The sequence below is a fragment of the Phyllopteryx taeniolatus genome, chromosome 16 (genome assembly GCF_024500385.1).
Source record: "Phyllopteryx taeniolatus isolate TA_2022b chromosome 16, UOR_Ptae_1.2, whole genome shotgun sequence".
NCBI lineage: Eukaryota > Metazoa > Chordata > Actinopteri > Syngnathiformes > Syngnathidae > Phyllopteryx > Phyllopteryx taeniolatus.
This window is the reverse complement of record NC_084517.1, coordinates 11544606-11563698: the sequence shown is the minus strand read 5'-3', so window position 1 is coordinate 11563698 and position 19093 is coordinate 11544606. Positions and strand designations below refer to the sequence as shown.

The following is a 19093-nucleotide window of genomic DNA, read 5'->3' as shown; positions in this document are numbered from 1 at the left end:
TACCACATGCACCTGCAGAAAATCATAAACCACCATATAGCAGTATATTCATTTGCCTTAATGAGAACCAATTGGTCAATTGCTGTTGCAAGCATATCCGTTTTTTCAAGCTTGGACGGATCGAAATAAATCTTTCTTGGAAGACATTAGTCTATCATGTGTTATTTCCCCAAAATGAAGAACATCTACAGTATTCACCCTCAAAGGCTTAATTGAAGGCCTACTTGAGCCAACCCAACCAACCCCCAACTCAAAATCACAAACGTGTTTTCGTGAGAGAAATAAGTTGAATTGTCCTGAATTTCTTCTTTGATCAAGTAATGGTGATGCTATTACACATTCTACAGTGAAAACATTAAGCGATTTTGGTTGCAGAATAAGAACAGTTAGTAGTAGGAGTCAATTCAGACTGGTGTGAGTGACAGTGTTAGGTATAGGTCGGTATGTTATATCAGTAGTCACTCACTCACACAACTCTGCTTGCCTCTACTTCAACTGTGACTGTTGAGTCGTGCTGAAAGATGCATGGTGTTAATCAGCAGATGTCACTCATAAAGACGCAACTTGTAGTCCGTACAAGGATTTAGACACAGAATGTTGTGTGGGGATAAAGAGGATAATATAATCTCAAATGCCTATGCTCAAAAAGGAGAAAACATATCTTGAGCATAGGAAGCTTTTTTAATTTATCCTCAAACTGATGTATTTTTCTTACGCTGCAAACACGAGGAATAAAGAAACCTTTCACAGCTAGCAACTGCGTGCATTTTATCAATATATTAGCCAGGTTTAAAGTGAGATGACAAAATTATTTCCCAGAAATGCTCAGTTTGCCCCCCACCCCCCGGGTGTCTCTGTATTCTCCCTGTGACTTTTTTGGAAGCTTTGCAAGCGACTGACAACAGTCCAGTCAAGCAGATCAGGAATTCAATTTACTGCAGAGGAAAACTTGGGTTAATCTACAAGAACTGCTTAAGAAACAGATAGATGGGCAAACACACATAAACACACAAACATTTGTCAGATAGTCACACACACGACAAACAGACGAGGATTAGTGTAATGCGTGCCAGTTTGTTTATTCTTGTTATGCATGACAGCTGATACATCCATTGCACTCCTCCTTTGTTTAAACTACAATGAAGGAAGGGCTGAAAATTGCCATGAGAAGTATAAGGTTTCAAGGTTGAGACCAACCAAACTGGTTGTTGGAGAGAGTGTAGTTTGCCTTTGAGCAAGGCATTGAAACCTCAATTGACATTTTCCAATAAATGTTTCTTATTCTTATTTTCACATGCATAACTCTATGCCATATGTGAATGTTTAATGTTGAAGCAAAACCTACACCTGTGTCCAAAGAAAGAAATGTTTGTAAATATATTACTCAATTCCTATACCAAGGATACTTTGAGCTAAAAATTGTTCAGAAGGAATTTAATCTGTTGTTTTAAACAACAGATTTCCATAAAATAACCTAAAAACTCACTCTGTAATTTATGCTTATTATTGATATTTTACGGTGAAATAAGCATATGTCATTCTTAAATTATTAATTTATCCAGCAGATTACGACCTTGTCTGACTTCAGAGAATGCATACCTTCATTGTCAATCATCTGATGAAAACGTTATGCTCATTAGCCAAGGTTCAAGGTGATTGGTTTTTGACTTGATTGTGAGTCTTTTCTCATCTTCAAAACAAAAGGAATGGGGGAGGTGTGCTCTGAATTGAATGTGCATGCTACGTGTTATGAATTGGCATTTTCATTACACACTTAAAAGTATACAGATGAACATTCCTTAAAAATTTGAAATCATTGCGAAGTGGATCCATGAGGTTGTAATGGCAAAGTGATTATACCATAAATTGTATTACAAAAACAACTGTGAAATAAGAATGAGTCTGTTTCTAGGATAAAAGTTGATGCACAGAAGTATTCAGGCGCATAAAAACAACATGAAAACTGTTATCCTCTATGTTCCTATCTAGGCTAACACTGTTGGCCCTTCCATCTCAAGCCATTGTCAATTATTACTAAATTACTCTAGATAAGATAGATTTGATTGAAATGGGTCATAACTTTAAATTTTTACCATGTCAGGTCAAGCTATTCCATTGATTTAATTACAGGAGAGAGGACTTTTATGGCTGCCGATCCGACTGCGCTACAGCTTCAAATGCAGTGAAAGAGAGACGAAAGGGACAGCGGAACTGAGTAATTGGAGACTCACTGAGATGTAAACCGGAACCATTGCCTTTGGAGAGATTTCTCCAAAAATACTAGATGATGGGGGATTGGGAAGGGCAGCTGGGGTGGGGTGCAAACATGCAGAAGCAGCTAACGGCCCTATTTCCTGATGTATGGAATTCCTTATCTGCACAACAGCATCTTCTTGCAGTTGGAATACACATATTCCGCCAAAATACGCGCAAACATGTTCACATTTTTGGTAATGACACACACTCATGGAGTATACAAAACAATGAGTGCAAGAAAGGCAATAGGCAATGCAAAAGAACCCTAAAGGTCATTATCGTAGACGCAAACGCGCACAGACGATTACAGACACACTCAAACCTGCATTGGGCAAATATTGATGAGTATGTGGATACAAACTTAGCACACACACAGTCGTTTATCATCTGCAGATGTGTGTGCGTGTGTGTGCGTGTGTGTGTGTGTGTGTATGTGTGTGTGAGGCAGCAACAGAAGCTCTGGTTTAGCATAGGGAAGATGTTCAAGGAACATGACAGTGGAAGTTGAGCCAAATGAAAACAAACGTCCCTAAAACAGTAATTAGACATAAATCATGACGCATTAAGTCTCCCTACAGCCGATTTATTTGACACAAAACAAAACAGCCAAGCATCAATGCATATCTGTTTGCGTGTACATATGTGTAGCTATACTGCCTGAGGGGAGACAGTGACAGAAATGGATAAATAATGATCTTTGATCACAATATAAACACACATGAACACACAAGCACAGACACACTTTAGTACAGTAGGCAGCAACACTGCTGCAAAAACCTTTTTTTCCAACCACAAGCTTCTCATCACTGTGACAGCAAGGTACGCACATGCATGCACGCATGGACAAATGAGATCTATTGCAACAGTCCATTATCCTTGTATGAAACAGTATTAATAATATTGATAACATAACTACACTTATAACACATACAACATATTAATTTGCATTAACAATGGATGAGGGGACAATGTAAGTCAAAAGGTTTCCTGAGACTTCATAAGATATACTAAGACGTGTACATATTTTGTTTTGTGTTAGGGTTCAGCCACTATGTGTAAAGCACCCATCGGAGGATTGCCTGTCAGATGGAAGTATTCTAGTGTTGCATTTGTGATCACAGAGAGAAGAAGGGAAGCATGTATATGGTGACATCCTACAATTTTGCTGCCAAGGAATAACCTCAACAATTTTGTTATTTTTGCTTCATTCCCCACCTTGCCACGCAACGCATTGAGACCATTATTGAATATGCGAGGCATCCACTCAAAGAGAGGAAAAAGGCAGCTGCAGCGACAAAAGATAGTTAAATGGCATAGATCACGCCAGAGGTAGTTGTGAGTCACGGCACATGAAGTCTTATAAAATGCAGAATGAAGAGTGTTCGTGACTAGCGTGATGCACTTGCCATTACTGGCTTCGGAGTGAGTCGATAACTATTTAGTGTGGTAATTGCATGAAGCCCATGAACAAGTCGGGCTAGACATCTACCCACACAATTAAAGCGCTGAAGGAATGAGGGCGTGCAATAATTAAAGCCTTGATGCAAGAAAGCAAGAAAAGAATAAACATGCATGCAGAGAGTACAAGAGCATAAAGAAATTAAATCAATATCATCAATGTGATAATTGATGTTTTTTTTTTTTATACCCACCCCCCCAATCAATCAAGCTCAATGAATCAAAATACAGAAATAGACATTTTTCTCCATCCATCTTTACCGCTTATCCTCACCAGGGTCGTGGGGTGCTGGAGCCTATCCCAGCTGTCTTCGGGCGGGAGGCGGGGTACACCCTGAACCGGTCGCCAGCCAATCGCAGGGGACACAGAAACAAACAACCATTCACACTCACATTCCCACCAAAGGGCAATTTAAGAGTCTTCAATCAATCTACCATGCATGTTTTTGGGATGTGGGAGGAAACCGGAGTGCCTGGAGAAAACCCACCCAGGCACGGGGAGAACATGCAAACTCCACACAGGCGGGGCCGGGATTTGAACCCCGGTCCTCAGAACTGTGAGGCAGATCTGCTAACCCGTCGGCCACCATGCCGGCTCTCCTTAATCATCCATCCATCCATCCATTTTCTGAACCGCTTATCCTCACTAGGGTCGCGGGAGTGCTGGAGCCTATCCCAGCTATTATCGGGCAGGAGGCGGGGTACACAGGAGGCAGCCAATCGCAGGGGCACACATAAACAAACAACCATTCGCACTCACATTCACACCTATGGGCAATTTAGAGTCTTCAATCAACCTACCACACGTTTTTGGGATGTGGGAGGAAACCGGAGTGCCCGGAGAAAACCCACGCAGTCACGGGGAGAACATGCAAACTCCACACAGGCCCCCGCCTGTTTGGGAAGGAACCCCGGTCCTCAGAACTGTGAGGCAGACGCTCTAACCAGTCGTCTACCGTGCTGCCTCCTTAATCAATAATGCATTATTTTCATTACAGAAAAATTTTGCATTATTCAACAAAAAAGTTGCTAGATGTTTGGAAGAGACTAACACAAGGAGATGTTGCAACATTTATATGATTAACAAGCAAGAATGAACAAGGCGCGAAGTATAAGAAAAGAGCAGTTGAGGCGTAAATGGCATCTTGCTTTCTTTAAGAGGAATGCACTCAGATTGAATTCTCAAGAGCTTCCTGTGGTTTTGACTAGGAGTCATCAGTACCAAGACATTTTGCCTCCATGTGATGGGAAGAGGAAGCACTCACACACATATGCATAAATAGAGTACATACAGTGCACGCAAAGATAATAACTCATAAACGCAGGGAAATTTCACACGCACAGCATGAAGGCGTAATCACGAAGAGACAAACACACTGAGGGTCTTACAAGGTGTAATCATTGGAGGCGAGCGTCTCCTCATATTTCACATGAGGATTATGGAAAATCTGGATGGAACAAGGCGGGAAAAGACTCCACTACTTACACTTCAGAGGAAAAACGCATAAACCTTCACCCCCACCAACGACGCATAAAGTTTAAGGAGGCCAAGAGATGTATGTAAACCAGCAAAGGCAAGGATACATCAGATCACACACTGGGAGGATTGCATGATGTTAGAGAAACTGCAACATGCAATAGGCTACACATTAATTTAACTGGACTACTTACCTATGGACTGTTCCATAAAAAAATCTCTCTGTGATATTCGCAGTGGTAGTTAAAACACTGTAATTTAGGACTGAATTTGAATATGCAGTAGGGGAATGTGTAGGCAACGTTAAATTGCAATGTAATAGAGCCCTAGGGGAGCTTTAAAAAATAAAAATTAAAAAAAAAAAATAAATAAACTACAGCTTCTGTGACCCTGTTAAAAGAGTTGTAAATTTTAATATTTAGATAACACATAACAGTAATGATGTAGTTATTTTAAAAAGAGTATTTTTATGTAGCGGATTTCACTTATTGCGGGGGTGGTCTGCAACGTGACCCCAACGATAGAGGACGGATTACTGTGTACTAGCTTTCCACTAATTACGGTAATTTTGGGACAGAACGACAATAGATTCTTGCAAGATAATTTTATACATTGGGTGTACCGTTAGGGATAAGGCATTTGACAAAATGTTCTTGATCGACTATAGGGAAAATGAATAATTGAAAAATTGTACTCTTTCAGACAACAAACTAGTTGAGACTGACTCAACAGCACATCTTTGTGTTTTGCAGATCAATAATGGATAATTATGTCAATCTCTATCCACCGTCTAGCTCTATTTTGACCATTAGTACTGGATTTGTTCATAAATGTAAATGACAATTAAAGATAGTAATGAGACTTCATCATGATTGTTAAATATTTGAAATGCTTACAAATTTAGGTTACATTACTAAAAGTCTCTGACATCATTTTCCAAAACCAAGAAGCCGTCACACCACTTTTAACACTGTGTCTCAGGAGGTCACTTAAAAGTTGATGTCTCACATCTGATGAAATAATCAGAAACACAGATATGACTCACAGGATTTTCACATGACTATACAGTGAACATAAATAGGAGTTTACCCTGTGTGTGTGTGTGTGTGTGTGTGAGTGTGTGCATATAATACACTGGCTAAATGGAAGAGACTACATCACACTGCAAAGACATTTGTATTTGAAGCTCGTCAATGGGCTATGAGTAACGAAGCAAATGCGTAGGGAAAATAAAAGCAGACAAAGGTGTGGGCTAAGCAAATAAAAGTGGATTATGCCTCTTCTGTCTGCGCCTGCAGAGAAAACACTCCTTGTGTCAAGGAGCTGAATCGCTTCACTCAGAGGACATGAGTCTTCAGTGTGCCTGCAAGAATCTGTGTGTGTACTGTTGAAAGAGACGCTGTGTATGGTGTGTGCCAATCAGAACATTCTGTAATTCCCTTCCATTCAGCCTCAACTCTGGTCAAAGGGATTATCCTTCAGTCCTTCATTTCTCTGCTTCGTCTCTCCACCTCGTCTCCGAGTTCCGAGTCACACCTCCTCCTCCTACTCATCTTTAAAAGTTGGCATGTTTAACACTGCAGAATCAATAAACCATTACCACAGTAACTTTAAGACATTTGTATATTTACTGTAAACAAAGGAGATCATTGACAAGAGGTTCTACAGGCCTGACAGCCCTAAATAATGCTAGTTTTATTGTGGGCCACAGGGACAGATTTTTGGGGGAAATCTGCTGAGGAGGTTGTTTCATGGCATGAAACAGGAGGGAGGATGTGATCAGTGATCTCGTGGATCTACAGAGATTCACCTTGCAGGACCTACCCTCTGTTAAAACATGAAGATGAAAGAAATGAGAAAGTCGTTCTTTAGCATGTCATCACCGCCATACGTTATGCACAGTATACATGATGATGGGGCTCCTTGAATAGTTTATTTAAGGCTAAACTGACAACGTGATGTATTGGAAGCCCATCTTCACGTTGTAGGTAAATTATACAGTTGAGAATTGTTGGAATTATTTTGAAGAGTGAATCACAGGGCCTGATGTTTGCGTCAGTGAATCTGCAGTTGAATCCATTTTTATTTCACTCCCACTCAATGGTCAGACTGACTGGCATGTGAGAGGCATTTTTATTCAGGAATATTAATTAAGACGTTCATATTTGTTGAGGTAATTCTGCCGAATGAGTGGTGACTATAGTCATCCCAAAAGTATTTGATGGGGTTAGGGTCGCACTGAGGCAGATTCAGGGTTTATAATAAAATGATCAGATAATTGACTAGTTTATGTATCTAGAGGTGTGGGACAAAGAACTAACCATCTTCACATGGCATGACCATGGCTGATAGTTTAGTAAGGGAATCGTCCAACAAACACCTGAATATGCAGCAGAGGCAGGTGTTTGTGTACCCTTGCATAACATTTTTACTAAGCCTCAACCATGTTTTCTCAACCTTTAACTACTGCTTTTAAATGCCTGAATCTGTCTAAACCTCTGTGCATTCATTCAAATGACATTAAAAAAACAGCTTTTCAACCAAAACCCATGTCTATTGAACCATGGATTTTGTGTATCCTCCATGCACTTTAAAAAATATATTTTCAGTTACTTACCTTTCCCGCTTGCCCTCTGCCACATTACCCTCTTTGTCTACATTCTCTGTGGTGCACATATACAAGCTGCACTGGTATTTGGAAGATGCAGGTGACAATGCTTCCCCCGAGAAAACAACTTATAATATATACAATACTGTACTTTACTTTGATTCTGGCAGCAGTGCCAGCAGTTAAGTGTATAAATTTTTTTTTAAAAAAACTTTAAAAAAACTCAAAAAAATCTACTGGTGTAATGGATCTCTGTTTGTTGCAGAGGTGAAAGAACTTATAATAAGTCACTCCAAAGGAAAAAACAAACAAACAAAACCAAAATCACAGAATCAAGCCATTTACCCATTCAATCTGCCCTGTAGCAGCCCTTGGATGCATTCATCAATGTATCATTCATTAACAAGATTTCAACCACTCTTCCATGAATTATATATAAAGTTCTAGCATTCATCCGTACCTTATCCGCCATGATCATGGACGAGCCTCCATGAATGCCCAAGATGGGTATGAGCGTCTGCGAGGAAATAAAATCCAATATTTGGGCGATGGCCTCCTGGTCCGTGCCATCCCCAAACACCACACCATGGATCTTTGTCCCGGACATCAGGTCGCACATGTGGGTGATGATGCTTTTCGGGTCAGTCTCGTTAACAAGCAGACTGACCACATTGACATCAATAGGCTCCTCCTTGCTCCACAGTGCCCGAATGTCTCGGTCGGAGATGTAACGCGTGCGGCCCAGGATCACCGCAATATTTAGGACTGGCACTTTTTCAGAGGCACCTCCACTTCGCTGCTTTAGAGCCGCCGCTGGGTCGGTGATGTAGGTCACCACCACCAGTAGAGCTAAGGAAAGCAGCACAGCATGACTGCCACTGCCACTGCCCCAACCACTGCTCCTTCTACTCCCCGTCTTGCTTCTGATGCTGCTAAGGGACATATTTCCAAACCACTTCAGCCCCTGCATGAGAGAGAAGACGCTTTGTCAGAGTACAATTCATTTATTAAATGGTGTGAGACAAATATGAGTGGGAGATGCCCGGATGTTGCAGACGGTTGAGAGACTTGCATGATGACTAACAAGTGTAAATTTTCCAGTCACGACCACTCAGATCTGATGATTCAAACGAAGGCTTTGAGCAATAAACACAGTATAGATGTTACAGGTGTAATAACTGCTGTTTACACGATTGTTTTAACTACAGTACCGGTGAGGTCTTCAACACCACGTTAGTAATTCAGATAGGATTGGAATCTAAAACTTTTTTTTTTTTTTTTTTTTTTTTTTAAGAACCAGTTCCTCGTACTTCAATTCCTAGGGATTGTTTATTTGCTTGCCTGACAGTTCTGCATATCGATTCCTCTTATGTCGCTAATCCGTTTTTCAACATGGCATCAAGACAGAAGCACTCTAAACTTTGGTATAGAGTTCACACGAAAAGATTAAGCTACCGGCACTACTTGAATAGCTTTAAAAAGAAAATTGAAATAAATAAATAAATCAGCACTTTGACAGTGGCTTGGCGGTGGTGATGTCCCTCAAAGCATCTTGTTCTCAGGCTTGATTGGGCACGTCACGGCAAGAATGACGGAAGAGTGAGTAGGAAAAAAAAAAATCCAAAAATAAGTATAAAATTGTTATTAAAAAAACATGGTAGTGATATACTGTAACTCAAGAGAAAGTAAAGAATTGAAAATATTTTGTCCCACTTTTTGTTGCAAATCAATGAACAATGTGCTTTCTGGTGTGCGTGCCTTGGCCACCTGTGGGCAATATAAAACAGACCTACAGTACATAGACTCCCCATTCCACAGTAAGCCACAATATTATTAGTCATTCTTCACAGAGGATAAATGTGTTTCTCCACTGTTTGTGTTCGAATATCCGTTGCTTGAAGGGTTAGATGCTAGATGGGATAGATGCTATTCATTATTCACAACTCAGGTCACTTGAATCTCCAAACACTGCTGTATTTAATTTCCTCTGGACCAATAAGAGTGTAACTGGAACATTTCCAAAGGCATTCTGATAACTTGTAGGGTATGCAAAAACTGTAGTAATCTTTTTGGTCTCTCTCTAGGATGTATTACAGATTATGAGTGCTTACTGTTTATGCTGAATATATGCGGAATCTTTTGTCCAATGTTAACGATAACAAAAATTGTATGCAAACAAACCCATTTGTATTATTTTATTCTCTCACCCAATGAGAATTAAAAAGTGTTTCAATAGGGATCTGATAGATAAGCAGTATCGATAATGAAATCGGAATTGCTAAATCAATTCCCAGCCTCTAAATGTGGGGCGCTGTGATAACCTCACCACTTTGAACGCATCAGCAAGAATGAAAGAGTTAAAAAACAACAACGACTGAGAAGAACGAGGGTCTCCTGTATTTACAGTAAACTCCCACATATTCTCGGTTCACTATTCATGAATTGACCTTTTCTCAATTTTTTTCTGGGGAACCTATTCCCAGCTATTCGCTAAACAAACTCACATTTCACCCTTTTTCTGCTCTTTTTGAAACACCTAAAGATGCCACAAGATGCCACCAAAGCCATGTTTAATAGGAAAGTAGTAATTGGTGTAAAGCGTCTGTTTAAGTGATACTGTATGTACATCTCCACTGAGAGACAATGTTTGTATGTCAGGGAGAGCTAAGTTTTGCCTGGGTTGTTAGTGGAAGCTATGGAGTCTTCAACACGTGCATCTGCAAGCACACATCTGGTACATATTTTCAGAATTAAATCATCTGTAATTTAAGGGAAATGAAAAAAGCAAAGTCAAACACTCTTCGGGATCATAGTTTTTTGTTATATTTATGGTTTAAACTATTAATATTGCAATTATAATCATTGTGGGGGCATCATTTACTCATTGTTTTTTACTAAATCAGGGCTTGGTCTCTAGCCACCGCAAATAGCGGGAGATGGACTTCTTGCCATGTCACAGTTGACAATGGTAACGAGACATAGTCAAAAGGAGACTTACAGTATTTTAGTTATTTTAGTCATTTCTAGCAATGTATTTGCCACCTCCTCCTGGATCATCAATATTACAATGGTGTGGTGATTAGGAATCTGCTTGAACCATGAGCTAGCAGCAGTGGATTGGATCACACATAGGTATAGTATCAGCTTGGCACACTTACACTTAGAGCTGACCAATTTACATGCCTGTGGTGAATCAACGACAACAACGGTGTATCTGTTTACACTAAATAACTAGCAAGAAGCAAATAGCAAGAAGAGTCTTTACTCTCAATTCGGAACTGCCCCTTTGCACAGGCCCTTGGTGAATGCCTCCATCTATTGTGGGTCACCACAACGTCCTTGTACCTGGGTTTGTACCTGGGTTTGCCATTGGAAAGGGGTCAATAGCACAGTAAAGCTGTGTTGAGTTGAGTAGTTACTGGAAAAGAGGCTTCACTTTTAAAATATTTAGAAAATAAAAGACAATAACTAAATAACTAGAAATTCAGACAACCAACATTGTATCCCATTGGGCATCCTCCAAGTGTTTATGATGAACTATATACAATAGAAGTTGTCAACAAAACGGATTCGCTTTTTTTTTTTTTTTTTTTTTTCCCCAAACCTAAATCAAACCATTTAATGATCTGGTATATATGAGAAAAAAACAATTTTCATAATTGAATGAAGGGACACCATTTGCAGCACGTGGAGCTCTCAAGTACTGTTACTAACACACAGTTTAAATGTTTTCATGAGGTTTTTCTACAATTTAAGCTTCCCTACTAATTAATTTTCCAACCAAATGACATTAAACGCTCATGAAAAAGGGTTCCGTTATGCGGGGGTACAGATGGCTGTGCGTGGGGTGGGCTTCCCCGAGAAGTATGATAATGTGATGAGACAGTGCATGAATCAGTGAGACAAAGCCAGGTAAGACATGTAAAGATGACATCAGCTACTCTGCACCAATCGGGGCAGAAAAGTACATCGACATCATTGTCTCACATGCTCTACAATTTACACCCTCATCTCCCTTGAGAGACTCGCTGGACACCCAATGATCAGAGAGCATGAAAGACTGAGTGAGTGAGTGAGCGAGTGAGTGGTCAGAAGGACATGAAACATATGACTAGATGATGTGTTGTGCTCTGCTGACAATTTATGGATGCAGTGACAGATGACGGGCCGACATGTTTTGGTGTCATTGCAGAGCCAGTTTGAATTAGAAATTGGTCATATTTTATCACATCTGAGCAGATTAAAGATGGGATCATGAGCTCAAAATAAACATATTTGCATTGCATTGATGTTTTTGTGGAGATGGAAAAAGAAAGTTAGCCATTCCAGACAGTTTACATCGTCTGTCCTCAATGGATTTAAAGCTACTGGTAATTTAAGAAAATTAGCATGCCAGTGTTTTAAATTAAATTTATGGATCAAGGAAAAAAAACACATTTCAGTATATCTAGGTCCACGTTATGTGCAATTAATTTTGGTTGTTTTGCATCACATATAGGTTATTTTATTTGAGCAAAGGACCGTCATACTTCTGATTTTGTTGCTCTGTTGTGAGCTGAATAATGTAAGCAGGCTTTATGTGTCATCGTGTGTTTCCTAAAACAAGCAGAAGAACCCTTGTCCCCCGTGCCTAGCTGGGCATTCAATACAGTTAGAGCAGATCTGATGACGAATCATCTAAATCTAGGTCCATTCACAAGAGCAGCAATGCCTCATGGATTCCTAACGTTGAGCCCCCTTTCCCTAAAAGTCGTGGAAGCTACCATGTAGGTTTGCGCTCATCAATTAATCAGATTGAACACCTGAGGAGAATAATTTGGTTTTCATCTATGCCCGTAATCTAGCTCTAATGATGCTGTGATTATTTTCAGGACCACCATAAGACCAGTGACAGGTGAATCAATCATTGCCATAATTACTTTCCCCATGCAGTGAAAGCAGTGGTGATGGGAGGTGCTTATCCTGGGTGCAAACTTTAAAAAGAAGTATATGACTCTATAGATATGTACAGTGGGTACGGAAAGTATTCAGACCCCCTTAAATTATTCCACTTTTTTATATTGCAGCCATTTGCAAAAAACATTTAAGTTCATTTTTTCCTCATTAAATGTACACACAGCACCCTATATTGACAGAAAAAAAACAGAATTGTTGAAATATTTGCCAATTTATTAAAAAAGAAAAACTGAAATATCACACAGCCATAAGTATTCAGACCCTTTGCTCAGTATTTAGTAGACGCACCCTTTTGAGCTAATACAGCCATGAGTCTTTTTGGGAATGATGCAACAACTTTTTCACACCTGGATTTGGGGATCATCTGCCAGTCCTCTTTGCAGATCCTCTGCAGTTCTGTCAGGTTGGATGGTGAACGTTGATGGGCAGCCATTTTCAGCCATTTTCAGCTCTTTCAGGGTTAAGTCAGGGCTCTGGCTGGGCCATTCAAAAACAGTCACCGAGTTGTTCTGAAGCCACTCCTTCGGTATTTTAGCTGTGTGCTTAGGGTCAGTGTCTTTTTTGAAGGTGAACCTTCGGCCCTGTCTGAGGTCCTGACCACTCTGGAGAATGTTTTCGTCCAGGATATCCCTGTACTTGGCCGGATTCATCTTTTCTTCGACTGCAACCAGTCTCCCTGTCCCTGCAGCTGAAAAACACACCTACAGCATGATGCTTTCACCACCATGCTTCCCTGTTGGGACTGTATTGGACAGGTGAAGAGCAGTGCCTGCTTTTCTTCACACATGCCACTTAGAATTAAGGCCAACAATTTCTATCTTGGTCTCATCAGACCAGAGAATCTTATTTCTCACAATCTTGGAGTCCTTCAGGTGTTTTTTTAGCAAACTCCATGTGGGCTTTCATGTGTCTTGCACTGAGGAGAGGCTTCCGTCGGGCCACTCTGCCATAAAGCCACGAGTGGTGGAGGGCTGCAGTGATGGTTGACTTTCTAGAACCTTCTCCCATCTCCCGACTGCATCTCTGGAGCTCAGCCACAGTGATCTTTGGGTTCTTCTTTACCTCTTTTGCCACGACTCTTCTCCCCCAATTGCCCAGTTTGGCCGGACGGCCAGCTCTAGGAAGGATTCTGATCGTCCCAAACGTCTTCCATTTCAGGATTATGGAGCCCACTGTGCTCTTAGGAACCTTAAGTGCAGCAGAAATTATTTTTTTTAACCAGATCTGTGCCTTGCCACAATTCTGTCTCTGAGCTATTTAGGCAGGTCCTTTGACCTCATGATTCTAATTTGCTTAGACGTGCACTGTGAGCTGTAAGTTCTTATATAGACAGGGGTGTGGCTTTCCTAATCAAGTCCAATCAGTATAATCAAACACAGCTGGACTCCAATGGCGGATGATCAGAAGAAATGGACAGCACCCGAGTTAAATATGAGTGTCACAGCAAAGGGTCTGAATACTTATGGCTGTGTGATATTTCAGTTTTTCTTTTTTAATAAATCAGCACAAATTTCAACAATTAAGTTTTTTTCTTTCAATATGGGGCTCTGTGTGTACATTAATCAGGAAAAAAATGAACAAATGATTTTAACAAATGGCTGCAATATAACAAAGAGTGAACATTTTAAGGGGGTCTGAAAACTTTCCGTACCCGGTGCATTATTACTTACGTTATCTATTTGGGGTTCTCAGAGATACTTGTGTCACATGACAAGTTTCACCAACTGAATGGAACTACTAGTAACATTTGACTCCAGTTCAACAATCAGACAGAGCCAGGCATTCACATGATCGCACACTGTGTCTGCAGCACCATACGGATGCAGTTTTCAAAGGGACTTATTGATGTGAAACATGGCAGAAATTATATTTACCTTACAGATACACTACAAACACACACACGAACCGAGTGAGGATAAGAACTATAGAAAATGGATGGATGGACTAGGAAAATTGTCATTTGTTTCTGCCAACAAATGTCAGTATTTCAGCCTACAATAACTCCACTTGGAACTTGAGAAACATAAAAGAGATTAGTAGTTCCAAAATATAATTCTCTGTGGAATACAGCCAGCAGCTCAACCACAGCACATGAATGTAAATTGCAGTTCGTCTGACCCAATCCGTTGGAGCTCTCATTTCCTCGCTGTAGAAAGGCTTGCACGCATTCTAAAGGAGCAGGCAGAAAAGCGATCTGCAATGTATGCACAGCACTGAAGATATAACGAAAAGATGTAAACTGGCAGAAATCACATTGTTTTAATAATGAAAGTGATGTCAACATAACTGATAAATGTGGGTGAATGCACCTGTCGAAGTTCAGTATCATTACTGTATATGTCATGATGATAATTAATAATCTCTGCTTGATCAATGCACTGGGTCTCATGTTCTCAAATTAATTTAAGATAACTTATTGTGGATGAATTTTACTATAAATAAAGTCTTGACCTCCCCCTACCCCTTCATGCTCATCTATTTGTTTGCCGCCCCCATATCCCTGACACTTGTAACATTCCCCGTCACCAGAGGTGGGTAGTAACGCGTTACATTTACTCTGTTACATTTACTCAAGTAACATTTTACATAAACTGTACTTGTCAGAGTACTTTAAATGTGCCATACTTTTTACTTTTACTTGAGTATTTATGTGAAGAAGGATCAAAACTTTTACTCCATTAAAATGATCGACATGCCGTTCATTACTTATCTTTCTTGCATGTGCGCGTCTATTTTTAGACTATCTACGACTACCGCACAGGGTGCCCGTTGCGCCAATCAAACGGGATTATTAATGTAATTTGACTCCAATTCAATCAATCAGACGACACAAGGTAGTCACATGACCGTGCACGTAGCCTTCGCGAGTCAATCAAAATGACGAATATTTCACCCATCGGACACAAGGCAGTCACATGACCATGCACGTAGCCTTCACGAGTCAATGAAAATAACTAATTTTTGGGAGGGAAAAAAACAGCCGCCCGAGTGTGTTTATTTTACAGACTCCAAAAAAAACAACTTTATCACGCAGCTCTTAAATTGTGACTGCCCAAACTTGGATATTTTAGCCCACTTCTAACTTGAGAAAACACCTTGCGGTAAGTTGCAGACGTTTCTATTGTTGTTTTGGCAGTGTATATGGCAACATTGGCCCTATTCCTATGGTGTCGCACACACAATCAATAAGTCTGTACAGCAAACAGCTTCTTCATCAAGTCATTAACATGAATAAAGCAAATGTTTCTGTAGGGCCCAATGTATGTGTTGTTGGTTTTTGGGCAGTTACAAATTGAAATGGTGGCAGGTGTGTGTCAACTCCCATATATTATTATTTTGTTTTGTTATTTTGATGTTGATGCTCTGATTTAAAAAAAAAATTAATAAATAAAAAAAGCAGGTTCCTCAAGTTACTCTTGTTTTTTCTTTGAGTACTTTCTTACTCTTACTATCTTACTCGTAAATATTCAGATGACTGCTTTTTATTTTTACTGGAGTCATATTATTCTAAAGTAACAGTACTCTGACTTGAGTAAAATATTTGTCGACTCTATCCACACTAATTAGTAAAAGTCCATCTTTTAAAAGTGGGTTCCTATTTCCTCTTGTCCCAGCCATGTCAGATTTTTATTTTATTTTTTATCTTTTCAATATGCTAGAGTAGACAATAGCATTCACATGTATTGGTTTATTTAGCTTCTGACTATGTCTTTGTTATTTCTGATTTCTTAATTGAACAGCAAGTAGTTTGCGGCTGCGTAAAAAAAAAAAAAAAAAAAAAAAAAGTAAAATGCTGCACTTTAAACTGGCAGTAAGGAGAACAGTCTGTAATGCTAGCATGCTGAGGTGGGTGAAACACTTCACAATGAAGAATAGGCTATTGATCGATTAAAATATGTGTGGATCAAATTCCAATCCAAAGTGTCAGCATTTTGCTCAAGTCAATTCTGCGGCATCACATCGGGACTTCAGAAATGTTTAGGGAGGAAAAATGAACAGAGAAATGGGGGTAAAAAAGACTAAGTAAAAGTAAAAATGGGCTGAATACATTAAAAAAAAAGACACTCGCTCACATGCAAGGGACAAGGAAGAAGGCCACAGAGCGAGCATGCAAGCATCCCCAGCCAAGTGGGATTGAAGCAGTATGGCGTCACACAAAGGCTACCCCACTTTTGGCACCACAACAGTGAACAATATTTGGCAGGCACAGCCGTAATCATGGATACCAGTCACGCACAAACACAATACACACACTCTCCTGCTACCAAAAAATAATACACATTATGATTACCCTGCTCTTGTTTATATTATACATAACTACATAGTGTATAAAATATAATACACGAACCCCTACAGTCAAGCAGTATCCTCCTATATAGGCTGCCATTACTACTATATGGCTACCTCCACAAAGCCTCTTTTCTGGCTCACACATAACCATCTTAGATTAACATCAATAATTCATCTTGCATTATCTTTACATGATGATTAATACGACTGCATTTACCACTGCAGTCATGATAGTTCTCTCTTGTATCTTTCTAACCACCATTAAAATTCCATTAATATACTGTATACATCCAAGCGTATGATTTATTTACAAAGTAAGGGCCAGAAAGGTTGATACAGATGTTTAGTGGATGTTTTTTTCTGTCCCAGGACACAAGATGTGTGTGCATTTATGAAGATATGTAACTCCGATTTCACACCCTTTGTCCTTTCCTGGATGGGACTCAAAAGGCTCCCAGGTCAGATCAGCTGTAATTTGTCCATCTTTCTCTGGGTCAGGTCCAGCTGGATTTGCCTGGAACACTTCCAACGAGAGGGGCCAGAGGGCTTCACCTGAATCAGATGCCTTCACCACCTCAGCCGACACATCTTAACATGACGGGGCAGCATCTGCATTCCAAGCAAGCTCGTATTAGCTTCATTTCAGACTCTGCTCTACGCTATAGTCACGTCCAATCCAACCTTGCATTTGAACACAACTGTTAAGATCCTTGAGAAACATTTCATTTTTTTTGTAACAGAGAAACACAGCTTTTGATTTAGTGGTGTGGACCCTCATACCAGCTGCTAGCGGTAAATCACCAGATCGCCTGTTACACTTCACTGATGAGGCAAGAAAAGCCCTTCACATCAATACAAAATTATCCGAGCTATGCCTTGAGGTCCTATCCATCCATCTCTGGCATGGTGCAACTTTTGTACCGCAGAGGCAAAGCAGAATTGCAAATATGGTAGTAAAAAAGACATACATCAAATGCCTTAAATGCACAGACTCCATAACATTATCACACACTTTCCTTCCAAAGGGTCCAATACTTGTATTCCAGAAAGACAAACTCCACTGACACCTCAAAGATTCATCCTGACTCAGTTTGATAACCTGCTGGGGCCTCTTGTCAAGCTGCGATAAGATTCCCCTGTGCGGTTGAACAATGTGATTTCCACGTAGTTGGAGCACGACATCTGGCCCAGTTGGTATAAAGCCAGATTCCAAGACTAATGAGGCTAATTCACAATTCCTAATGAGCTATAGCTATAGTATGATTGGACAGAGAGGTGTAACTCCAATGTCCGTTCACCGTATGTGGATAAACTCAACCACACAAGAAATGCACATTTAGTTCATCACACATCAGCAACTCCATCACCTGGTTTGCTTGACTCGTAAAGAAACTCACGTTTAACACCAGCTATATATTTATTATATACAGTAAATAGGGAAATCAACACTGACCCTGAAATCCATCCACAGAAAACCACCATTGTCATATAATATAATATAAATCCATCCATCCATCCATTTTCTGAGCCGCTTCTCCTCACTTGGGTCGCGGGCCTGCTGGAGTCTATCCCAGCTATCATCGGGCAGGAGGCGGGGTACACCCTGAACTGGTTGCCAGCCAATCGCAGGGCACATACAAACAAACAACATTCGCACTCACATTCACACCGACGGGCAATTTAGAGTCCCCAATTAATGCATGTTTTTGGGATGTGGGAGGAAACCGGAGTGCCCTGAGAAAACCCACGCAGGCACGGGGAGAACATGCAAACTCCACACAGGCGGGACCGGAGATTGAACCCCGGTCCTCAGAACTGTGAGGCTGACGCTCTAACCAGTCGTCCACCGTGCCCCCCTAATATAATATAATATAATATAATAGCTGCGATTGGCTGGCAACCAGTTCAGGGTGTACGCCGCCTCCTGCCCGAAGATAGCTAGGATAGGCCCCAGCACTCCCGCGACCCTTGTGAGAATAAACGGCTCAGAAAATGGATGGATGGATGGATAATATAATAGAACCTTTGGTCAGTGGGAGGTGGACTGA

At 40.4% G+C, this 19093-nt stretch overlaps 1 protein-coding gene across 1 annotated transcript in view; it reads right to left on the bottom strand.

The window, feature by feature from the left end:
- grin2aa (glutamate receptor, ionotropic, N-methyl D-aspartate 2A, a) overlaps positions 1–19093 on the bottom strand; it is a 159433-nt gene that overhangs the window by 138475 nt on the left and 1865 nt on the right. The window contains exon 2 of the mRNA XM_061748551.1: positions 8260–8763. Coding sequence (XP_061604535.1) covers positions 8260–8763 — 504 coding nt within the window. The remainder of the gene's footprint in view (positions 1–8259; positions 8764–19093) is intronic.